Below are 26,707 nucleotides of genomic sequence, written 5' to 3' on the forward strand. Positions count from 1 at the left end.
GCCATATTGAATTGAAAGTGTTCAGAGACAATTTTGTACTCCTGCATTGCATTTCAAATTTAATTTAGAATTTTGTGATTTATTACTATTTCTGGCAATTCAAGATGAGCTGTACAGTTTTATTGAGGTTTGCATGATATTTAAATTAGTTTAGATACAAAATGAAGCTTAAGGAAACATACTAATCAGATTGTGGAAGTATTATGAATTTTGTTGATTTTTCACTTTGAAATTATAGAAAACAAGTCTTTATAAAAATAACGTGAAAATTAGTGTTTTTAGTCAAGTGTTAATTTTTAACTTATTACATTATTATCAACAAATATTACAATATGTAAAATCACTTTTAGCCTGTAAATTGTGTCTGGAAGATTTTCCAAATAAGAAAGTCTTATTTAATCCTGTCATTGAAGGAGAGTCACTTTTATTCTTGTCATTGAAGAAAATTTAGGACTAAATTTATCCAGTTTGAGGGAAACTATGGAACATGTTAAGAAATTTTGTACTATTGAGCCTGAGGTGATAGTTCCAAACATTAGCTAATATAATAAAATCAGTATTTTTTCCCCATTAACATGTCTTCATTACAAATCCATCTTCATTTCTGAAAAAGTACAAAATTATAAATACTTATTTGGAATTTCGGTCAGAAATAAGTATAAATTGACTCACCAAATAACAATGAAGAGACAGTGACTGTGTTTACAGTGAAAAAGTTTGGTAGACAGTAAAAGACCATAGTCTTTGAGCTCTTGTAGTCAGCCTTAGCAGTGTCATCCTGCTTTTCCTGTAACTGAGTGGCCCACCACCACCAAAAACAAAAATCCTGCTATTCTGTTTTAAAATTAGCACGAGGTCGATGAAATGTAAACTTAAATAGGAGATAATGGCAAAGAGGAGCTGCCCTGTCAAGGGTGATGTTGACAGGCTTTTTGAAGAGTTTGAGAAGCTCTGTAGAAAATCTACCATATTTTCTTCCTATTTCCATTGCCTCACTTCTCTGATTAATTACTACTAAACACTCAGATTGTGATATTTGGCGATGCAGTCAAATGATGCAAATTCTTCCAACCACCATGCTAACTGCTGAGGAGATTTAGGGACAAATAGGGAAACAGAGCAGAACCTCCTAGAGGGTATATTTTAGAAACCAAGAATTTCACTTTTGTAGTCAGATGCCCTCGATTTGAAGGGTATTTCCACCATTTACTATATGCTGCTTCTCACTGAGTGCAGTTCCTCTTCTACGAACTGGGATGATGTTAATAGTACCAACTTATGGGGCTGTCATATAGACTGAAATTGATACCACATAGCACAAAGCCTGGCCCATAGGAAATGCTCAATAAAAGTTAGAAATTATTATATTTACAATAATTCTATTTTCATTTCAAAGGTATACTTACGTGAATCCTAAACATCAGGAATCCATTTTGGCTTTAAAGTTCTACATAGATGTCTACATAGATTGTATAACCTTTTAAACATTCACTAATTTCTTTATTGTGACCTCAGTCTCTTTATGATTATACCTACACTCATTTTCTTGAGTATTTTCCCTAGTAAAACTATAGGAAAATTATACTTGAGGACTAATAGTAAATGTCTTTCTTATCTTCTATTCTCCAAAGTCTGTTGGCTCATTTAGATTCTATTATATGTCTTATTTTACGACAATCTCAAATTGGGTTTCCATTTAATTAATGACATATTCCTCTTAATTAATGCAGGCCAGCTTGTCATTATTTGACCAATACTAAGTTTAAAGGGAATGTAAACTACTCTTACTTTCACAATATGCAGAATTTATTACATTAGCAGTTGTAAATGCTATTATCATATACTGTCCATATAGTGGCTCTCAGAGTAATTTAGAGTGCCTTACATACTGATATTAGGTTTTATACTTTTATGTCTCTAGAACCTAGTCAGGACATAATGACATACAGTGTGTGTGTGTTTGAGAGAGAGAGAGAAAGAGAGAGAAGGGGAGAGAGAGAGAGATTGATGCTGTTAATCTGAATGTCTATCTGGATCTTTGCAATGGGCTACTATTGTTTGATTCACTTTTCTTAGAGCCTCTGTTTTTCTGATGTGGTTGTCAGAGAAGGGCTATACTTCTTCCATCACCAGGATAAGTATGGACTCCAAGTTGGTCAATAAGAGTCCTCTTTCTCTGAGAATGACATAGACACTGGAAGTGAGAAGGCCCTCTCACCAGATCACTAACTATGAGCATTAGTTGATACCAGGGGGTGGGAAGAACTTGCTTCCATTAGGTGGAGAGTGAAGTTAAGACCAAAGAAAGTGTGACTGAGAGGGAGAGAGAATGTCATCACTTGTACAGAAAAATGAATTGGCCCCAAAGCAGATCTGTCCTTGTACTTTCAGTAATGTGATCCAATAAACTGCCCCTTCTTCTTTTTCTGCTCAAGGTGGTTCTAGTTGAGCTTGTTACTTGAATTCTGTTACAGCATTGATGGATATAGTCACACATGACTAGACAGTAATGGGATCTGCAGAGCCATCTTCTTAAACTCTTCTGATACTCGTGCTTGTCTAGGGAGAGTGATCTAACACTAAACTTGTCAAAGATGAACATGACAATAAAAGATACATTTCATCTCCAAAATTAGCATAACATGTGAACTAGAACTAGCCTAAGGAATTACAAAATCATACAAGAGCATAAAAGCTTGGTTTACCTTTATTTTAAATAAGGCAGATACAGCCAGGCATTTGATTCTCAACTAAGAACTGCAGTTGTATAGAAGGTAAATTAGACCTTTCATTCTCTCCGCTTTTTCTTGCAATTCATTGTTTATATTCTACCATTCTGCTAGAATTTAGTAGAAATGAGCAGCCAAGGCAGTGCCTCCCCGAGATGTACATTACTGCACATTAGTCTATAACAGCTATGTTACAATTAAGGGAAATAAAATACACACACACTTCTCCTGGGAATTATTTTCTATTTCCTCCAAATAGAGAAGGTCAGGTGGAATATGGCCTAAAAAGCTGATGCATCCCAGAAATTTGACCTATTAGGATCAATAAAAGAGGTCTGTGGACCCAAAATAATAGCAAGAATTGAAATCTTCCATAAGGGAATAATCTATAAAGCAGGCATTAGTTTTGGGGATTTTTGACTCAAAATTTACTTTTCCTTAATTCCACCCCAAACTCTCAATGTTTCATATGTGAATCTTTTAAAATTCCCATGATGTATCATACACTATGCTAGGCACTAGTGATATAACCACCTCATGCTTCAGCCACTCGTCACTGTCTAAAGTTACCCCCACTCCTGATTCTTATTTCAAAGCTTGGAAACTTCTCAAATTCCAAAGTTAACCTAATAGTTTATATTCCCCAACCACTACCCTAAACTCTCCACACAGACTGGGTTTCCTTCCCTAGCATCCTTTGCACCCTCCTTTTACCTGTAGTATAACGCATCCATTGATTTGTGATGCTTATGTACTATTCTTTTCTATCTTCCTGACTTCTCAAAGGCAGATAATTTGCCTATAACTATGAATTCCCAGTGTCTATCACTGTATACACTAGCTTACAATTAATGTTTGTTGGATGAATAAACAAAAAACATGAACGATGAGTGAATGACAACATGGTACCTACTATGAAGAAATTCACTCTCACAGGGGCTGGGGAGGCAAATAACTGATTGGCCAATTCTAACTCAATGTGGACTAGAGATAAGATCCAAATGCTGAGACAGAACAACATGAGCAGAGAGTCACTGTTCTTTTCATTTAGGCTTTTTCTATCATTTATGCACTGAGGAGTATTTAAAATGTATTGTTGAATACAAACAAACCTTGACTTCTTTTGAAGAAAGGATTGTTATGCAAATCTGTTACATGCATAAAACAATATCATTCAATTAAGAAAATACTGCTGGTTGCTTGCAGAAAATAAGTCTAAAATTTGCCAACACAGAAAATCTCTAGTTAGGTTTAACAAAGGCAATATACAGAGGACAGTAGTATTTGGACTATTACCAAGTTGCTTTTAGTAATAAGAAGTAGTGAATTATAAAAATTCCAGAGGTAGGCTAAGCGCCTGTAGCACAGTGGTTACAGTGCCAGCCACATACACCGAGGCTGGTGGGTTCGAACCTGGCCTGGACCAGCTAAAGGAACAATGAAAACTGCAACAAAAAATAGCCCAGCGTTGTGGCAGGTGCCTGCTGTCTCAGCTACTTGGGAGGCTGAGGCAAGAGAGTAAGCCCAAGAGTTTGAAGTTGCTGTGAGCTATAAAGCCCTGGCACTCTACTGAGGGCAGCATATTGAGACTCTGTCTCAAAAAAAAAAAAAAAAATCCAGAGGTAGTTATGATAAAGAAACTTCACAAAAATGAAATGAGAAAAGATTTATATAGGAAAGCCCTGCTTTCGAGTTACTTAAAAGGTCTTTCTAAAAGGTATATCTCCAGGAGGAATTTCTCAAAATTTTATTCCTACCTTGTTTGGTTTGACATGTGGACAATTGGTTAGCTTGTTACTGAGAACTAAAGAGGCTCTAAAAAAAGCTAGAGTATTCCCACCTCCCTCTCCCCACTGCCAGAGTTTCTTGTGTAGCCTTCACCAGTTCTTCCTCATCATTTCTGGCCAGGACCACAAAAGTGTAGGTGATTTACCTGTCTCCAGAATTTCCTTCTAGTCATCGTATTTTTCACATTGCATAAAAAACTGATCCTTTATAAAGCACAGTAGGATTATAATCTTCTAAAACCCTCTAAAAGTCTTTTGTCTGTATTATACCTCTCCAATTTGGGTACTTTTCACAATGGGAGGTGAGTACTCCACAATTTGGGAAGAGTAAGAGAAGTTATAGGGAAAGTGGGTCCTAGATTTACTCAGTAGCAGTAGTTATCTCAGTCCATTTGGGCTACTGTAATAAAGTACCATCAACTAGGTAGCTTATAAACAATCAAAATTTATTGTTCACAGTTCTGGCAGCTGGGAAGTCCAAGATGGAGATGCCAGGCAGATTTGGTGTCTGATGAGGGCCTGCTTCCTTATTCATCTTTTTCTTATATCTTTACATGGTAGAAGGGGGCCATGGAGCTCTCCCTGGGTTATTTTATAAGGGCACTAATCCCATTCATGAGAGCACCACCATTATGTCCTACTCATTTCCCCAAAGCCCCACTTCCAAACACCATCACAGTAGCGATTAGGGTTCAAAATATAAATTTTTGTGGGGAAACAAACATTCCGTCTATAGCAGTAATATAAAACCTTTTTTAAAATGTTAAAACAAGTATTATAATACAGGTGGACATAAAGTTCATGTGCAATTTACTATGTTAAATAAACTATTTTAAATTGCACACAAATTTTATGTCCACCCTGCATAAAGAAGCTAAATATGAAATTCAGAGAGCTTTTAAAATTAAGGTGTCTGATTATAAAAGGATGAGAAGCTTTTTATAAAAGCTGCTGCATTTTACTCAGAACCAAGACATTTCTTTGAAAAAGTGGTAAAAAAAATCCTCTAGATCGGAAAATTTCCGACCTAGCCTATTGTTGGCCCATAAAACCACTTGTTCTAAGAAGACATATAGACTTTTGTGTGTCCATAACTTTGTTCTTGTGGTTTTGCTACCTAGAATTCTTGTCCCTTTCCTTGGCCAACTCCTCCATTCATTCATACATTCATTCAATCACACATTCATCATTCAGCAAAAACTTGATGGCCTCCATTCTGTCACATGTTCCACCAGGCCCTGGGGATACAGGGATAAAGGGATCCTGCATAGATGGTGAGGAGAGTGGTAAGAGTCAGACAAGAACAGGAATGAATATAATGATGGCTGACGTTGCTTGTTTATATATATACTCAGCACCATGAAAAGCATGTTTCTGTTCTATTTGTATCAACTTGGAGAATATATTCTGCCATCCCTGAAACTTGCCTCAATGTCACACAATAAGTGGCACTTTTTTCCATGGCAGACAATAAATGACTTAACCAGAATTAAAACACAAGCCGGTTAGATTCTCATTTATGCTTTAAAATATTACTTAACTACCTAGTTTGGTAAGTGAGTTTCTAGATGCAACTTCAGTCTTATCCTGGTAACTTTTTCTTCTCTGATAACTCTCCTTTTAAAGCATAATTACTTTCTCCCTAACATGTGTTCCTATATTGTTCATTAACATGCATTTCCTTATGGCTATGTACATAGGAGTTTCCTATGCCACTAGGTGCCATCTCAGATTCACGTGGGTGTCACCCTCTCCTGGCACAGTGGATGTGCTGAGTGTGTAGGGTGGGGTGGCCCCTCTAGTTGGCCAAGTGTCTGAAAGCTTTGGCCAAATAACACTTGGCTGCCCACAGGCTTTAATGTGTGTTTTGTTCTGTATCGTTCAGTCTAAAGAAACAGTTCAAAGCATTTTTTAATGTGTCCACTTTTAGAAATTAAGAGTTTAATTTGAATTCTACATTTCCAGCTTCTTTTCTCAAAATGGAAATTTTGGAAATATTCTCCATTCAAGCATCTCCGCCTGACTACAGTTGGCTGGAGTTGAGTGGCAGCTGTCTGCTTCCGAGGGGCCTGCAGTCTGCAATTTGCTCTGGTCCCTACTTCTCCTGCTGTGTGACTGTCCCCTTCGCTCACTTATGCTGCTTGCAGTACCCGGACACTAATATTTCTAGCTTCTCTTTTGTTTCGTCTCAAGTCTCTTAATTTCTGTATATCCACATAATGTTTAGGATCTCTTAAAAACAGAACTTTTTAGGTTAAAAATAATTGCAAATAAAATTCAAAGCTCTCCAAATGATGTTAATACAACATGCAGAAGAGTAGATTACTACCCATATTTACCACTGTTATACCATTTCACCAAATATATGTAAAGAAAAAGTGAAATGCAAAGAGTAGAAAGCCCCATTACTACATAAATATTAAACTACACGGGGGGGGGGAATGCTCTCAAGAATGGCTTGTTTAATTTCTCATCTCAAATAAATATTGACTATGCAGTTCTATTTATATCTTATTCACAGTCTTTCCATTGCTATTGCAGCTTACACATAAGAAGTTATTAAAGAAAAAACAGAACTGTTGTGTTTGTAGTGATTACAATTACCAGAAAACTTTTATTAATTTAAAATCTCCAGTGCTTAGGATAGAGATTGGGGTCGAGTTTGCCTTTACATTGTGGACAGTTTATGCAAAGATTTGCTAAGCAAACATACTAAGTAAATTGTTTGAAAAAGAACTGCTTACTTGACAAATCTGAGAGTCACGAATTCCCAACAATGTAAGTGCATTGTAAGCAAAAGCTAGGTACTGCTTAGGTTGGTACTTTGATATAAGAAGTAAAAATCATTTTTATCTATTCTTCGAAGCAGGACTCCGGCTCTACAGTAACTTTTTACCCTTGTTCAAGTTGCAGTATTTATCTGAAAACAATCAGCTAGTGTTCCTGTAAAATCCATTGTTTCTCTCTGACTTTTCATCATCCCAGACAGCTTGTTTCTTTGAGTCAACTGAACGAGACCTGACTCTTGAGTCAAGTGCAGAAAAAGAGACCACAGTTAAGAGTACATCCCAATTAGTCCCTAAAGCTTCAATAGACACATCCATTATATTTAAAAAATGCTTTACTGATGCAGGAGTTGGCACAAAACAGCAAGTGTCTAAACATGATGAATAGCAGGTTAACGACCTCTGCAGCACCAGGGGACGGCAATACCAAGTAAACCCAATTTGCTCAGTGTTGGAATAGATAAGTTCACAGAATACAGCGTTCTTAATCTGCTACATTAGAGTCACTTAATATCTCAAGATAATTAGGAGCACAAATAAGTGCTTACGCTACTGGATAGTCACTCAAAGAAAAAGGGTGTGTTTTACGGTGCAGAAAACAACCTCAAAAACAGTTGAAATTGATAGGAAAATTGTGTCCTACCTGGGTTACTTTTTCTGTCACATTGTGTGTTCGATCTTTAACTTTGGGTGCAATAATAGTTTTATCTGAAGAAGGAGGAGATGTGTTCTTTTTCTCAGTTTTGACATCTGAAAAATTCAGAGTGAGCTGTGGAATCTTGTTAATGGTGCTGTATTTGTTGAGGTTTGAATCTGACGTAGATCCCAGCAGGCTGGACTTGATATGATTAAAAGGCCCTAAAAAAATTGGAAAGTATTTGTAAGAGTAATATAAGAAGAAAGGAAGAAAAAGATGCTTTTGAATGCTCTGCTAAAGATCCATGACCAAGGTGACCCTGATTCAGGTGTACCTAAATGCAGCCGGCTGATCACTGAACACAGGGCTTATCGTCACCTCCTGCCACCTGGAGTGGCATGTGTGTATCCAAGGATGAGACTGGGTCCTATGTGTGCACCCAGAGAGAGAACGGCAGCCTTAACTTGGTTTCATTTATCAAAGACTGGACTAAAAGTAAAAACTCCCTGTTATTGGTCAACTTCTACCTTCAAAGTGTCTCAGGAATTTAATTTTATAATGTGGGAATTATCCAAAGAGGAACTTACCTATGGATAAAAATCATTTTGGCCATGCAATTTTTGAGTAAGTTTTTTACCCTGTTCCATTTTGTGTTACTGTGCTCTCCGTGTCACTGATAAGGGACAAGCCAACTAGCTTCTTCATATGCTTCTGCTGCCTATAGGAGATGCTCTGTAGAGCTTCGACAAGAGTTAAACGCAGATGAAGGAATTACAGATAATGCTGAGAAGGGCACAAGGCCATTTGTGTGTGTGTGCACGCGCACACACTCTATTAAAAACTCTAGGATTCTGCATGAGATTTAAAAACTTTGCTTTCTTTTGCTTATTGTAGTTAGATGTAAGACTAACTGCTCTCCAAGAAAAGCCACTATAAAACCATACAAGATGAATGCTTTGGGAAAGATAACTTACAGTAGAAGTGATCACAGCGAGGGAATAGGACATGTCTGAGGCTGGCAGAATCTGGTCACTTCTCATATTCCTTTCCTACAAAGATCATTTGGCAAGGTGGTGAGATTTCTGGTTCTCTTGTTGAGGATGAGTAGAGTGACTAGATGCAAATCTAGTCTTTGTCTTCTTTTGAGGCAAATCTCTATCATCTTTTGCTTATGGAGAGCCAGAAGTGTTCCAAGGAGTTTTGTGTGCAATGGGCAATATTACTTCTAATATTATTTAGCTCTTGAAAATTATCATCAGGAAGAATTATGCAAAAATCTAGAGCCTGATATTGTTATACAGTCATAATCTTTGTGTCTGAGAGAGTGGTTAAAACATAGAAATTGTACGGATGAAACTCTTAGCACATTTTGCCTTTTTTCTCTGTTCAAAATGAAATTAACACATTTTAGGGATCAAAATGTACTTTAAGCACCAGGCAATATACAAGCGCTTTAAAATTAGATTTATAGATTATGTATTTTGGACCACAACAATCAATCAACTCGTGTCAAAGATGATGCTAAGAAAACAATAGCCATCATTTTGTATGTATTATAGGGAAAGGTCATACTATATTTGTTTATGAAAGTTTACATTTGTTTATTGTAACGGTTTGAAGTAATTTTAAGAAAAATTTCATGTATTTACTAAATTCTATGTTTCTTGGGCTGCTTTTCTGTTCATTCCCCCGGTTGTATCATGATGGTAGCCAAGACTTTCTGGTGAAAAATAGCATTGAGCTCTCTGGGTATTTATTTTCATTGAAATACTCATTTGGCATATAATCCTCCCTTTCTTTTTAATTCATCTAAGTGTGGAAATAAGAGCCAAACGTGGCACCAAATCAATCTAGTCTTCATATAGGTCTCTGACAGAAACCCTGTTTCCTGTGTCTTTGTGGACGATTTTACCCCACACCACTGATTTATTACTATAACATATAGCAGGTAGTGTTTCACTTTTTGAAGTATTCTACGGTCACATTCTAGGCCTATATCTTAATATTTAAAATTTTTAAATTAGGCTAGGACTTTAAACTTCTTAGATAGTGCTTTACTTCCAACTCGAAGGTCATATTTCACTTCTTAGGTAATTTAACTGCAGGTAAGGATACTGGCAAGAGATTATAGATGGAGCTCAGGTCCAGAGTTTTACTAGTCTTAAACCCTGAAGTCCATCATTCATTTCCATTTCTATATCATCCTTCTCAATGTTGGATTTCTGTAGAAAATTGTCAGCAGAGTTGTTTAAATCTTGGGTAAAAACTTGAATCATCTGTGTTGTTCATAGAAAGACACTGTCAATACATTTCAGTTGTCCTTGTGACCTGTTCCAACTAACTCCACTGAATTGGCTACACTCACAAGTGCAGTCTCAACTATGCCAGCGCTTCCCCCTAGGGGACATCTGTGGACATTTCTTATAGGCATAATGGGAGCATTCGAATGCTACAGTTTTCTCACATGGAAAAATTGTCCCATATATCCCAATAGCATTCGTGTTGGTAAAATAATGTTCATAATGATCTGAATCTTGAACCTGTTTTATATGGTTTTAATATACATTGAAATTTCTAGAGCTACAACTACCATGTAGAGGGAAGAGTATACCTTGTTTTGTTCAGAATTTTATCAAAATTTGTTCACCATTTTGGAAATTTATGTTACTTAGAGCTACACTCTTTATAGCATTTGAATGGCTAACACAAATTCAGAGTTCAGGTTACAATCCGTTTGTAGTTGTCATGTGCAAGAAGTATACTAAGGGATTTGAATCTTCTTTATCAGTGTTGAGGTCAAATGTTATTAAATTTGCAGGGAATTACAGGAATCACACTAAAAATCCTTAATAAAATTCTTTCAGAAATATTTCAAGTTATTATCCTCCTATATACGTGAAATGATACGTGAGGCAATGAAAAGAAATTTATGTGTTAAAAATGAAACACTTGAAATTATTTACTTGGCTTGGGGCTCCCTGTTTGTTTTCAATCTCATTCTAATAACTCCCTAGAGATCTCCCCCAACTTTACAACGTCTTGATTGTCATTTCCTGTTGCAATTCATCATCATCTCCCATTACATAAGAAGGTATATGGTTTTAAAGGCCCCTTTTAAGTATTAGAGGATGAATATATGCCCTGACATCTTGTAGGATTTCTTTCTTCTGTACAATTCATCAGCAATGCCTTTTATCACATAGGGTATTCTTTTGTTCTGTTTTTTTGCAATCGTTTTTTTTTCATCTAGGGTATTGTTTAGATGCAAGAGCCAGCTCTTCTGTGAGAAAATTATACTTTCTCGTTTTTGAAGTTTCTCTTGATATGTTATTAATAATTTAATTTTGACTATTTCTCACTTTTAAAATTAATGCATAAATAAATCTCATTTATTATTATTGACTCCAGGGGTGATTTTTATTTTGTTGTCCATTTATACTCCTGCTCTGTTATTTTATCTGATACCTATATAAAAGGTGTTCTAATGTATTTCATGTTTTTGACCCCAGATTGTCTTCATATGTTTAATTATTGCATCATGTCTTCTAGTGTAGTAATATTTGAACATATATTGAAATAAATATCATTTTATTACAAACGTCTTTCCTTTTATTTTTTCTTTACATTATAATTAGGGAATCATGTTGCTATTTTAGAATAGTAAAATGATCTCTGAATTTAATTTCAAGATAGTGAAATGAGTATAACGAAATATTTGTTAAAACAAGTGATATTACATTTGATATGGTTGAGAAACTGATTGATAAAATGTCACACTCAGATTTTGCCCCAGAATTTGACACTTTATTGCAGTCACTATTTATCAACAACTTCTCTTATTTACTGGTAGAAAAACCTTCTATGCTGCTACTCTATTCTGTTTTCTTTATAGGCTCTTAAATATTAATGAGCTAATCTAGATTTTCTTTTAAATCTACACAATTTATGAATTCAGCAAAACTTAAGATACTACTTAAAATAATTTATGCATGCTCCTTAGATGAGGTATTTACAATTTATTTCATCCCATGCATCAAAGATCATTATGCTGATTCCTACTGATTTTAAAGTGGATATATATGCAGAAGTCTTTTTGAGTCTGCAAGATGCCCACTATTAGTTTAGGTTCTTCTAAACCCTTTTAAATGGCCAACTTTTTAAGTAATGTAGGCATTAACAATACCTTATTTCACCACTGTAAACCTAAGCAGACAGATTATGAGACCAAAAGGAAATAAGAACCAAGGACTAGACATCAGAATACAGGGTTTCCTACTGCCCAGGTCTATATTCAGAGAGACCTTGGTTGAGGATTTAAAGGTGAAAGGCAGCCTCACTGAGAGTGATCATGAACAGATGGGATTAAGGATTCTAATGAAAGAAAGAATAACCTGGAAAACAAAGTAAATGAATTTAAAGAAAAGAAATGGGCAGAATAAAGGGGAAAATGTATTCAATAGAAAGGAATGTGAAACTGAAAAGTATATAGGAGGACTTTAGAGAAGTGAAATTTCAAGATAGTGAAATGAGTAGTAGAAATGAGTTGGTTTAGTAGACTAAACCAACAGTTGAGTACAGCTTTCATGTATTACAAGTGTCTGATTAAATAGAAAGTAGGCTGGTTTCCAGCTAGTGGGGTTTCTAGGTACAAATGAATACCCTACACTTAGACATCAGGCTAGAGACTAAAGAAACAATGGGAAGGAATTTTAGATGAATGATATTTAAATTTTATATGATGAGGCTATTTAAATTTATCATGAATTATGAGGCTAACTAAATTTATCATGAATAAAGGAGAATGTATTCTTTTATAGATGATGCTGGAAATATAGCTAAGAAATAATGCTATCTTTTAAAAAATCATTGTTCTTGAGAACCAACTGAAATAGAAAAGAAGGAAATCAAAAGAACTAAGAGTGTGAGATTGTTTTTCAATAATCGTATCTTTGTGCAGTATTTCTTAGGGGATTGAGTTCATTTGGGGAATGATTAATAATTGCCAATTGCCGAAGCACTTTACCATTAAAGAAAATGCAAATGCAGTGCTTAGTAATTAAATTTCGTAAAAGAACACTGCCAGTAAGCATAACACAACCAGTTTAACACTCAGGTATATCAGAAGTAATCCTACTTGTATTAAATATCTACATTGTCTGTTTCAGTGTGTGATATATCATTTACAGAAAAAAACTATCACCGTTGAAAATCAATTTTCAAATTTTTATAAGACCATGAAATAGTGGGTAGTGGCCAATGTAGCTTATGAGAAACAAGTTGTATCAGATGAATTTATTAGCATTTTATTATTATGGTTTTGTTTCTGACTCTCATGATTTTTGAATGAGTTGGCAACTGAACATACCAATGTCAGAGGGCTGCAGGGTTACTGGAGACAGTAAGGAGGCAGAAGCAACAGGGAGAGAATTGTATCAATAACTCCTTTGTTAAATGGAGTAAGTGGGGCAAATTTTTATTGATGACTTGGAAAGCAGAATAGGCTGAAAAGACTAAGTTTGAGGTGAAAATTAGTTTATGAGTGATTGAGGTAGGATTAGATAATCCTCTCACGTATTAGAGAAGATGCTAAAATTATAATGCATACGTATGTACACATAGAAGAGGCTACTTATTTGAAATAACTTTCCCACTCTTTGATAATGGGTTACACTTTATAGAAAGAACTCTCAAGTGTTATTTTAAGAGAATACTAAATTTAGTAAAGGGGAAGTATGGATTCTAAGAAAGAAGATTAAGTGGAAATTCTTGAGTTTTAGAAGAAAAGATTGAGTACCAATTTACTGTCTTTTTACTGTGATATTACATCAAGATTAGCACTAGCCAGCTACTATCTCTGTCCACTGAAGATAGACGAGGGAGAGAAAATTACATTTCAGCAAGAATGACTTAGGATAGCTCTTTGTGTAACAGGCACAAAAACAGACTTCCCGAAAAAGTTAAACAATGGCCTCCTCTGGAGATAAAAGACGCGTGTAGCACCTATGCCAGGGACTTAGCCAACACTACACTTGAAGAGAATAAATCAGATAAACCTGAAGCTCTTCCAGAAGCATTCCTAAATTATTTATCTTATTTTGGTAAAGAAAAAATTTTTTGGTTGAATTAGGTATTGAAATAACTAATTGTAATTATGCATTTTGCACAAAAGCAGTATAGAAATATTTTATTTTTTAATCTGTCATTTAATCTGGTTTAGAAGCCAAGCCAAAAATGTTTTGCAAGTACACTTAATGTCTTGTTATGTATTATTGAGCATATTAATTGCTCTGTGAAAATCTTAAAAGAGGTCAATATTTAAACTTTAATAGTTTTCAAAATCAGAAAAATACTGAAAACTCTGGAGTGCATATTAACATGAAATTATATTGTTTGCATTTTTTTCTCCAATCTGGGGATATAATTTCATAAATATTAACACATATAAACTTTCTACAATGATTTAGAGATTCTTAATTCCAAATTCTGACTTCGATGATTCCACATATTATATACTTAGAATTGTGATTGCAAAATCGATGTGTAATCTGAAATGTATATAAGAAATATAGAACATTTTGAAGGCTGGTCGTGGTGGCTCATGCCTGTAATCCTAGCACGGTGGGAGGCCAACACAGGTGGATTGTCTGAGCTCACAGGTCCAAGACCAGCCCAAGCAAGAGTGAGACCTTCTCTCTAAAAAATAGCTGGGCATTGTGACAGGTGCCTGTAGTCCCAGCTACCTGGGAGGCTGAGGCAAGAGAATCACTTGAGCCCAAGGGTTTGAGGTTGCTGTGAGTTGTAAAGCCATGGCACTCTACGGAGGGTAACATAATAAGACTCTGTCTCAAAGAAAAAAAAAATGAGGGGCTTGAGAAAAAATTATTAGAGATTAAGTGGATTAATTTATGAGACTCAAATTGAAATAGTTTGACAAACACGTGAGCTACCAGTTTGGAAGATAGGCAAGGCAAATTTTCTATTTATTGAAAAAAAGATTAGATTCATTTCTCTTTGGAAAAAAAAAGTCACTGGAAAAGTAATGTCTACTAATTTACGAATTGTTAAATCCTAAAGCCAGTTGACAAGAGCCATTTGTATCCTGTTTCTTGAGGTTACATTCTGATTATGTCAACGCACGTCACCAGCCACACCTGACACTAATTTACTCTTTTTAGAAATCATGGTGGAAAAGGAAAAAATAAAAAAAGGAAGGAAGAATAAAATGAATAATCATATAGATTAAAAAAAAATCCCATCTCACTATTACAGGTTACCTGCATAGACCTTATCTGAAATGTTTACCCCAAAAGTTGGGATTTTGGGGTTGTTGGTGAGGTTAGAAGAACATTGCCATAATTCCCATTATTTTCAAATTATCCTGGGGCTGCCGACCAGAAAACATCTTTAGTTTCTAGAGTCATTAATTCATAACCATTGTCAGCCCTGAATTAATCAGTAGCAATTGAGAAATCAATATACAAAACTGCACAGTGGTCAGAGCACCGGTGACATACAAAGAGGTCCAAACAGTGAACTCTAAGTACTGACGGTTACTGGTGGAGACGTAGTCATGCAACACACATGCACAAAGGATCCCCTCACCATCTGCACACCCACAGCAGCATGCACGGCACGGCCTGGGTGACAAGACCAAGCCCAAACAGCTTTCCATTTGCTGAGAATAACATGATTCTTCCATGATCCTTGTCAATCTACTGGATACAGTAGAGAATAGTGAATAACCAATTTTTAGCCCAATCCAAATTTATCTAGAGTATTGCCCCGTTAGGCATTACTCTATGGTAGCTGTCGGTCATGTCCATGATTTCAGAATAATATAGAACACAATGAAAATGACTGAAATATAATATAGGAAAATAGCAAATGACTATCATGCATGTACAGTTTACTACCACATTAAGCTGAAAACCATACCCCCTGCCATCCAGGAACGTGAAACTAGTTTTAAGGAAACAAAAGAGGAACAAGTGAAGTGATGCTGTCGTGTAGCACTTTGTTTATTTTATTTAATCTTGTATTCAAAAGTTTTTTCTTTTTTTCCTGAAATAGGCTTATGTGCCTCTTTCACAGGGGAATAGCTTGATATTTGTTTCTTTCCAAATGATTTAAACATTTAGGAAGTGTTCATTGTCAACCTAGGCTTATACTTCTTGCAGGAGAAAAGTTTATAATTATTTTGGTGACACAGCTGTGAAAGTAACAATGTCTCCAGCAAAATCAAGCCATGATGTCTCCACCAGGCACCTGGACTAGCTAAGGGCAGCATGAAGATGTGGCATTGAACAGGGCATTCAGCAGGCAAGTTGACATGCCGAGTAAAGGGGCGTTTTAAGCATCAGATGGTGAAATTTGAGTTTGTACGTTACCTTTAATATTGCGACCATTGTCTGTTTTGAGCATATAAGGATAAAAAAGAGAGAGAAATATAAAAAGAAGACTAAAATTATATTATGTATGCATTGGTTTACCTCTGTAAAAGCAATCAGAGAAAACAGGACATAAGGTTGGAAAATTTAGCTTTGATCGAGATTAACATCATGTACCATTCGATGAAGTAAAATGCATATAACTAAAATGGTAACTGCCATAATAAACATTCTTGTTTAAATATGTGAAACATTTATCTCCATTTTAATAGATTCCAAGGTGCACATTTTTGTGATTATGTCAGTTCAGAGAGAGAAAGACATCCCCAGGTGCCAGCAGTTGTGACAAAAATTTTCAACCTTGTCAGAAGCCAATTTTAGCATCTCCTGAACATCACTTAGCGTATACTCAAAGGAAGACTACACAGCCTTTTGCATGATAAGTGATTTTAAGTATAATTTATCTAAGTATGTTAATAAGGAAAATGTTTCTAAGATAACAGTTTACCTTGATAAATTAACTTGCATTAGTAATCACAATTTTATTAACTACCCACCTCCTAATATTGTTCACTATATATTTTGAAAATAGCAAATATAACTCAAATAGTCATTCTTAGGCACATAAGTCAGTGAAAGATCTGACTTTGTAAAAAGAATGTGAACATTTTTAATTTATGCTGTACTCATATGTAATCAGTGTAATACCTAGGATACTTAGGACATTTATTTATAATGAAGTGGGCTGTTTTCAAATTGTAGAGCGCTTTCAAATTTGAGATTAGCAATCTAAATATTGTATACTTCCTGCTAGCAGAATGTGCAGTACCAGCTTTGAATCATACAAGCTTAAAATAAATGTCATAATCTTATCAAAACCATTCATTCCATCCATTATTTGAAAAATACGTTCAATATTTTGTTGACATCTATGCTAACACTGTGCACATTTAAAATCTGAAGATATATCATAATTTTTTCAAAGCTTATGAATGATGTAGTTCCAATAGTGTGGTACACTGATTTGTTAGAATAGACATTGCCTTGGACAGAGATTCACAAATGAAAGTGTGGCCTTAGATGACAACTCTCTCCCCTCTCGGAAAGAATCACAGAAAGCAAATAAGGATAGTGGAAGAGTTCGTGATTACATGGCATTAAGGTTTCCATCAGAAGTGGGGTCCAAAAACTTATTGTATATATAAAACATTTATCTCTATTGAAATCTATTTTACGTAAAATAACAAGTGCATGCAAGCCATTATGGTATAACTGTATTCACCAAACCTAGAAATTATATAAAAGATTTATTATTTCAAAAAACTAACAAAAAGTTACATTGTACAGTTAATGCTGCTGTGACGGTCTAAAGCGAGTAAGTGGTGTGTGCTGGTATCAGCTGAGGTCTCCTTACTATTCCTCCATGACAACATAAGTGCAGAAATTAAAAAGCATGTGGAATCTTTCATAGCAGTTTGATAGAGTAATCACAGGTTTGTTCAATCTAATAATAAAACAATTGGGGGTTACATATTGTATGTGCATTCCTTAAAAATCTTATTTTACCAATAGTGCATTTTTATTGCACTCACATTTTATTACATTTACAAATGTATTAGTGAAAGATCAGAAAAATATTCTGGTTCATCACTGATGGTTTGAAAAAATGCAGTTCTAAGATCCTTAATGAAAATGAGGATTAAATGGGACGATGGTGTAAAATATTATGCACCAGTAAGAAGTTAGTCTGTCTGAGGACGCAACAATCTGGATTCAAAATATGGTGTATACAGGATTTAACCGGTTAACCAGTTATATGAATTCATAAAACTAAAATTTGTTTTAAAAGTTTTCCTTTATCAATGGCTCCATTTAAAAATATACCACATTATGTAGTTTTAGGAAGTGTAGTTTCTTCTGGCTAATCAGTGATTTTATAGCTAAAATTGCTCTAAATCTGAAGCACAAAATACCCTCTAAATTTATCAATTTATAGTCACACATTGACTACAGCATCTGCAAGAAAGTCATACGTGTTCTGAAAATAGCTTAGTTTGGGTGGGGGAGAAAAACTGAGGATAATTTTAGCACAGAGTGTTATGCATAGTACCTGTACTGAAAACTCCAAAAACATTAAATCATCCTTCCCATAACTGTATTAGTAACTGTACATTAAATGGAGGGCAAATAAATTGAAAGCAATGAAGTGAAACCTTGAAATCTGATCTAAACTATTCAGCATCACTGTTCAAACACTGGCTAAGTCTGTCTGATGCACTGTTTACGTATCAGTTTGATTTTCAAATTTATTGCTTCTGGATGTTATTTTACTGCTGTTGTGGAACATGGGTTTTCTCTGGGGAATCTCTGAGAAGTCAATCTCTGAATAGTTGCTAAAAATGACCACACTAACGGGACTGACTAAAGCACATGTTGTTCATTTGAATTACCGCCTTGGGTTCATTGTTGGTGTCCATCCATAAGAACCACTGATCAGAGATGGAATTATAGAGGTTTTATTCTGTCAGGAAAATTGATCCTGCCATTACTTAATGGTATGCAGTGGTTCTCAACCTTCCTAATGCTGTGACCCTTTAATACAGTTCCTCATGTTGTGGTGACCCCCAACCATAAAATTATTTTTGTTGCCAACGAAAATAATTTTAATAATTTTATGGTTGAGGGTCACCACAACATGAGGAACTGTATTAAAGGGTCACAGCATTAGGAAGGTTGACAACCGCTGGCATAAAGCCTTACATAAATATCTAGTTTGGGAACTGGCCATGACTTTATGTGCCTTTTGACCTTATATGGCCCATAGATTAAAATGAATGTGCTCAGTGCACTTGTATCTATTTCTGAGATACTGATTTATTTTTCTTTGAAGTTTTTCCTGCTAACTATTTCACCTGTTCTGCCTTCTTTACTTCATTGTGCCTTTAGATAAATAAAGAACCTTCACATGATCCAATCCTGATATGTTGCATGATTTTGGAACATAATTCATGACCATGGTCTTTTCAATGTCACATCACCATTTATCAAGTATCCACTGTGAAGCAGATAATTGTGCGGGACCCTGAGGGGCTTCTAGGAGCCATATGAGTTCAATCCACAAGAGCTCCTAGGCCAGTGGTTCTCAACCTTCCTAATTGCTGTGTTGTTACAAATGGAACAAAGGGGTCCTGATACACAGGTTGAGAACCGCTGTCCTAGGCAAAGAGCTCACAGCAACGTAATCATTTGCATGTGTATCTAACAAGAATGAAAGACATATAATATGTATCAAATATAGTGTGTAATAAGTGCTATACTATATGTAAATATTGCTTTGCACACCAGGTCTGGAATCAGTTAATTCTTCTGGTTTGGGGAAAGGGAAATGATCCCTCCAGCTGAGTTGTAGTGTGAGGAGGGACAAAGTGGAGAAGAGTATTCCAGATAGAACAAAGTAATGAACCAAGTAAACATATGATACATTTCCAGGAAGAGGCAAATTAAATTTGTGCACATGTAGAATGGAATATGTATGTAAAAAGGGAAGGAGTCTTGATAGGGCCAGAAATGAAGTTTGAGAAATAACCGTGATCAGCTGACAAATGTGCCTAGTTCCTATACTAAGGATTTATGTTAAAAAAAAAAAAAAAAAAACTAGCCTAAGCATGACAGCTGGCTTCTCAAGAACACAAATCGACATGAGTCAGGAGAGTGGGACCAATGTGTCCATGCAGGGTCCTCTGATTCTCAAACTCCTCGAAGAAAGCTCAGTGACTCAACAGACCCCTCCTATGGCAAGACTTCATGCAGGGCAGAAGTGAGAGAGAAAATTATTGCATGGAATTGACTGTGAACTCTGGAGACAGTCCTGGGATTGAAGCCAGACTCTGACACTAACTAGCTCTGCAAACTTGGGCTATTTATTTAACATTGCTAAACCCCAGTTTCCTCATAGATAAAATGGGGCTTAAAAAAATAGTTCCTAACTTACAGAGTTGTTATGAGAATTAGACGAGAGTTAGTGTGTGTCAAGCACTTAGATTAACTCAACATAGTAAATAATATTACCTATTATCCCATTAATTATCAATTATTTCTGCCATTGCTTTTTAAGAATCCCACTTTCCCTACTGGCTCATATAAGTATGTGAACATGAAGAGGCCAGAGAGAAATAAATGAATTCAAACTTCACTTTTCAAGTTTGTTTTAGTTACAATCAGGAATTACAGGGTTTTTTTTCTCCCTTAAATTTTTCCCTTCCTTCTACCTGTTCGGCACCTGTCAGTTTTAGCTTCTGATCACTCAGTACATTGTAATACATACACCCCGTCCTTCTGGAAAGAGCTGGTCAATGCAATAGTCCTGTGTTGGCACACTATTTTTCCTTCCTATGGCATGATCACTTGTTAAAGGCAACAAAATTTATTGTGCTTGAGATGATAGTGTTCATCACCTAAGTACCTTTTGAAATAAACGTTAATTAATTAACACTCCATGAGGTAGGCAGATAATAATTATACTCTTTCACAAACACAGATAAAGATGCCAGAAGAAACCAAATTACTCACTAGAGTTCAAGGAGGAAATTAGTAAGAACTCTGAATGTGGGACTCACATTTTTAATAGCTTTTAATTACATTTCTTTCCCCAAGGTATAAAGATTAATGTTGACATTAAAAATAATATGGAAATAGCATTTTATTATCCATTAATTTATGTTTTCATATAAAAAAAATCAAACATACCTTCACTGGCATGCCGGTCTCTAAATATGTTCTTGGGGTGGACATTGAATCCTTCTATGTCATGAACTGAAGATGCTCTCCGAATACTACAAAGGCTTTCCCTTGATCTGGAATGGGTCAGCTGAGAGCCTGATTGTAGCATGTCAGGGTAGAGTCGGTCCCATTGTCTTTTGGGGGAGGAATGATCGAGAGGTCCAGATATATTCACCAAGGGAGAACATTTGCTGGGCTGTATCAAAGCTTTTGTATCATCTGCTTCAGAGGGGCTGCAGCTTTCTTTTGTAGGAGACTTAAAGTGCTTCATGGCTACTGAATCATCACTGTGTTTAGAGGAATCAATTACTACCATATCAGGGTCTTCTTGTGGTAAGGATTGCTTTCTGTAAGTTAGAACTCTGAGACCAGGGAATTTGAACCCAAAAAGTTTTCCTACAAATGGAGACAGGAAAGACCATTATTATAAAACAAAAGATACATTCCATAACAAAAACAAACAAACATTGTTGACTCATATTTAAGCACCAGTAAAAAGAATTATTAATCAATACTTAAGTCAGCTGAAGTTGGACTAAGGTAGGTATTGTAGAAAACTCTGGGACCAATATGACATATTATATAAGCAGTGAGAAAATACTAAAATAATTTTTGTGTGTTTCTAATGATTAAATATACTCCAACAAAAGCATTATTTATATGACAGAAAATTTTCAGTTTTGATAAACTAAATACGCGTATCCAAAATTCATCTACTTTCCTAGGAAATTTAAAGGATGAACACACTTTAGATAGGAAAAGAAGGGGCAGAGCATCATATGCAAGGGACAGACACAAGAATGAATACAGTGCATGAATGAGGGAGGGCCGGGGGAGCTAATGTAATAAGAGTATGAGGGGTAGTGCAGAGCAAGATGGTGGATGGAAACATCTCTTTGTTGACTACATATGTTGAGATAGGGGTAAGTAGTCTTCAGCCATATCTGGCTGGGGGAATATGTACATAAATATCACTCTGGGGGCATAGTGGAGCAGCAGGAGACTCCAGGAGCCAACCAGGAGGTGCAGAACTAAGGAACACCAATGCAGAAGTCAGGTACTTGGTTTGGGCAGAGGCTGGCCAGTCAGCCAGCTCTCCCACAGATGTCTGGGGATGGGAAAGGATTGCCCTGCAATATTTTGATTTTGAACTTGGCTGCTCCCTGGAGTAGCAAGTAGATTGAAACAGTGCAAGGCAGCTGGATTGAATGCTCAGTGGAGTGGTACTCCCACTGGTGTGGCTGCTGGCAGGGAAATGCCACTGTGGGAAGACTGCTTGTGTGGGAGGATCAGTCTGTAGGGTCCTAGTGCACAGCAGCTCTGGAGGGCCTCCTGGACTCCCCCGGCCATCTTAGGGGAGAGATGAGTGCACCCCCAAGGAGGGCTGTTTTATTGTCAGGAAACATTGTCTGGCTTCCCGGAAAGTCTGGTAAGAGCTTTGGGACCCCAGTCCTGTGGGGACTGAATGCTAACAAAGCAAATAGGCCTTGATGGAGGGCAAAGAAATCAGGAATACAAGATTCCGACCCCTTTGCAATTAGAGAGTTGCTTCCAACCCCAATCATATACAGAAAATCCAGCATGTGTTCTCCATCTCCTAACACGATAGCACTACCTGGTGTCCAGGCAATATATTGCAATACACACATACGCACACATTATTTTACATTTCTTGCTTATTTTTCAATTTTTCCCTTAGTTTTTTTTCTTTGCTTTTTATCCTCTTTTGTTTTTGTTGGTTTTTATATATTTAGTGTTTTTCTTGGTTTGGTTGTATTTTTATTTTTTCATTTTTACCTTTTTCAATAGCAAGGGATCTTCCATTTTTTTTTTTTTTTTTTTTTTTTGAGACAGAGACTCAAGCTGTCCCCCTGGGTAGAGGGCCATGGCATCACAGCTCAGAGCAACCTCCAACTCCTGGGCTCAAGTGAGTCTCCTGCCTCAGCCTCCCAAGTAGCTGGGACCACAGGCGCCCACCACAACACCCAGCTATCTTTTCATTGAAGCTGTCACTGTTGTTTGGTGGGCCGGGGCTGGATTTGAACCTACCACCTTCGGTGTATGTGGCTGACGCCTTAGCCACTTGAACCATAGGCACCGAGCCAAGGATCTCCCATTTTTATAACAGTTTTTTAGCCTCTCTTATTCTTTATTTCCTTTTTATTTCTCTCTTTTTTCCCTCTTTTGGTAGAGATTTTTCTATTTTTCTCATTTTTTCCCATGTAAATTTCTCAAAACAGCTAAGGTATCCCTTTTTGTTCTCTTTATTATCTTATACAATTATATTTTGTATTTTAAATTGATTTTTATTATTTTTTTCATTATTTCTCTTGTCTGAGGGCTGGGGGAAGTCAAAGCATTGGTCTGGCTGGGGGGGAGTCATAGCACTGATCTGGCTCAGGCAGCCATGAGCTCATGATGTTGGGTGTTCTTTTAGCTTTAGCCTTTGGAAAGAAGGTATTAGTATGCTCCACTGAGAAATACTGCTGGCAGAAGTGGGATTTTGCTTTTTCCTAGGTTGGTAAGAAGCTCCTGACATATAGGGACCTGCCCAATCTGGCTCCCTAAAGTCCTAAAGCTCCTGGTGTGGGTAAAACACCCCTTTAAACATCACTATTTCTCCAGTTGCTCTCTCACTCATTGTTCTTTTTTCTCCTTTTCTTCAATTCTTTACTTCCACCTGCTCTTTCTCCTTTTTCTCCTTCTCCTTCTTCTTCTCCTCCTCCTCCTTCTTTTTTTCTTTCTCCTTTCTTGCTCTTTATCCTTCTTTTCCTTTTAGCCTTATATTAAAAGGCCACTTCAACACCTAAGCTCTGAGACAAGGTAATTTAAAGTGAAGAAGGTAATGAGAAGGAAAAAATAGAGGAAGGAAGTTAACAAGAAGAAAACACACATGAGGAGGAACCAGCAGAAAAATTCTGGCAACATGAAAAACCAGAATAGAGTAACCCCATAAGGAATCATGAGATAGTTACTGCAGAGGATTCTACCTATAAAGAATTAGTGGAACTGATAGAAAGGGAATTTAAAATATGGATGACAAAACAATAAAGGGAATTGATGAGAAAGTGAAAAACACAACCAAAAAATGGATGAAAGATATGAAGAATGTAGAAAGTGAAAAACACAACCAAAAAATGGATGAAAGATATGAAGAATGTAGAAGTGGAACTTAAGAAATTGAAGAAGTCAATCAGGAAACTTAAAGATGTGGTAGAAAGTATTAATTAGAACATGGAGAAGAAAGAATCACAGAACTAGAGGATAAAGCTCCTGAGCTAAATCTGGCAGTTAAAAAGGCAGAAAAGAAGAAAATTGTGGGACTTAATGAAACATTCAAACTTCTGAATTATAAGTATTCCTGATGGGGAAGAAGAATGTCCCAAAGGAATGGAGGATATAATAAATGGAAACTTCCCAAGTAAAAATTCCATAACACTCCTTTTAGAGGGATAATGAACCCCAGGTTTTCTCAACACAAATAGATCATCTCTAAGATGTAATGCATTGTAATGAACCTGTCCAAAGTCAAGATGAAAGAGAAAATTCTGCAAGCAGCCAGGAGTAAGCACCAATTGATCTATAAGGGCAGATCTATCTGGTGACAGTGGAATCCTCTGAAACTTTCCAAGACAAAAGATAGGGGTCAGCTGCTTTTAACCTTCTTAAACAAAATAATTTTCAGGTCAGCATACTGTACCTGCTAAAATAACCTTCCAAATTGATGGCAAAATCAAATCTTTTATTGTTATATAAATAGTGATAAAATTTGCCACAACAAGACCAGCTTTACAGGAAATACTAGGACCTATTCTCCACACTGACCATTGCAATGGACCACTAGCAAAGTAAACACACACAAACTAAAGAACAAAACCTAGGCTCCACAATGGTCTGAAGATAAAAATAAGCAACAGATCTTAACAAAATATGATGGACAGAACTCCACTATACTTATCAGTTTTCTCAATAAATGCTAATGGCTTAAATTCCCCACTGAAGAAGCAAAGGCTGGCTAATTAGATTAAAAAAGCACAATCCATCTAGGATGGATTTTCTAGGATGTCTCCAGGAAACACATCTAATCTTGAGAGATAAAATAAGACTAAGGCTAAAGGATTGGAAAACAATATTTCAGGCAAATGGAAACCAGAAGAAAGGAGGGATCACAATCTTATTTTTAGAGACAAGTGGATTTAAAGTACCTAAAGTAAAAAAAGGGAAAGATGGACACTTCATACTAATCAAGGAAACAGTTTCAATTCTAAATATTTATGCACCCACTTCATACTTGTCAAGAGAACATTTCAGTTATAAATTATTTATGCACCCAACTTAAATGCTCCCAGATTTATAAAACAGACATTGATTGGGTTAAGCAACATGAAACCTTATAACACCTTAATATCTAGGGACTTTAACACCCCTCCAAAACAAATGGACAGCTCCTCAAAACAGAAACTAAACAAAGAAACAACCTTCGGAATGGGAAAATACATTTGCATATTACAAATCTGACAAAGGCTTGATAACTAAGATCTATAGAGAACTAAAATTAATCAATAACAAAAAAAGGAAACAATCCCATCTATCACTGGACAAGAGTCATGAACAGAACCTTCTCTAAGGAAGACAGACGAATGGCTAACAAACACGTGAAAAAATGCTCATGGTCCCTAATAATCAGAGAAATGCAAACCAAAACCACCCTGAGACATCACTTAGCCCCAGTGAGAATAGCCCACACAAAATCCCAGGTTTGCAGATTCTGGCCTGGGTGTGGGGAGAGAGGAACACTTTTACACAGTTGATGTGATTGTAAACTAACATAGCCACTTGGGAATGAAGTATGGAGAATCCTCAAAGAACTGAAATTAGACCTCCCATTTGAGCCTTCAATCCCACTAATAGGCATCTACCCAGAAGAAAAAAATAAAAAATAATCATTTTATCATAAAGACTTCTGTACTGGATTATTTATCGTAGTTCAATTTACAGTAGCCAAAAATGTGGAAACATCCTAAATGCCCATCAACTCAGGAATAAATTAATGAGCTACGGTATTATATGTGTACCATGGAATACTATTCAGCCATGAAAAAAGATGATGACTTTATATTTTGTGTATTAACTTGGATGGAAATGAAACACATTCTTCTTAGTAAAGTATCATAAGAATGGAAAAGCAAGTATCCAATATACTCAGTTTGATTATGAAGCCAGTAGATGATGTAACACATGCCCACATAGGAGAAAAACTTAATTCTATTTATGTTGTGGGGAAGAGGAACCAGAGTAGGTGGAGAGGAGGGGAGATTGATGTGCTTCCACTTAAAGGGCATAAGGTAAGGGTGTATGACACACCTTGGGGTGTGAGATACAAGTACAAGAGGGACTCAACATAAAAAATTTAAAAATTGTGACCTGGTTGTTTGTAACCTCACAATAACCTGAATAAAAAAAAAAAAAAGTTGGGGAATTCTGGGAAGATGGCCGACTGGTAGCAACCCTGGTCAGAGGCTCCTGAACAAAGGAAGAAAAACTGGTTGGAATCAGAATCTATGAAGTCAAAGACGGGGAGCTGAGCCCAGAAAGAAGTTCG

General features: G+C 36.2%; 1 protein-coding gene across 2 annotated transcripts in view; it reads right to left on the reverse strand.

Moving 5' to 3' along the window:
* Nucleotides 1-26,707, reverse strand: part of KCNH7 (potassium voltage-gated channel subfamily H member 7) — a 470,910-nt gene that overhangs the window by 112,979 nt on the left and 331,224 nt on the right. The window contains exons 4-6 of one of the 2 annotated variants that reach the window (XM_003795144.2): nt 21,073-21,501; nt 16,327-16,347; nt 7,946-8,160 (exon numbers count right to left, since the gene is read on the reverse strand). In XM_003795144.2, the coding sequence (XP_003795192.1) occupies nt 7,946-8,160; nt 16,327-16,347; nt 21,073-21,501 (665 nt within the window). The remainder of the gene's footprint in view (nt 1-7,945; nt 8,161-16,326; nt 16,348-21,072; nt 21,502-26,707) is intronic. The other variant, XM_012808462.1, reaches the window with a different exon arrangement.

This window comes from Otolemur garnettii, unplaced genomic scaffold, assembly GCF_000181295.1.
Source record: "Otolemur garnettii isolate 467f Iridium unplaced genomic scaffold, OtoGar3 scaffold00090, whole genome shotgun sequence".
Lineage (NCBI taxonomy): Eukaryota > Metazoa > Chordata > Mammalia > Primates > Galagidae > Otolemur > Otolemur garnettii.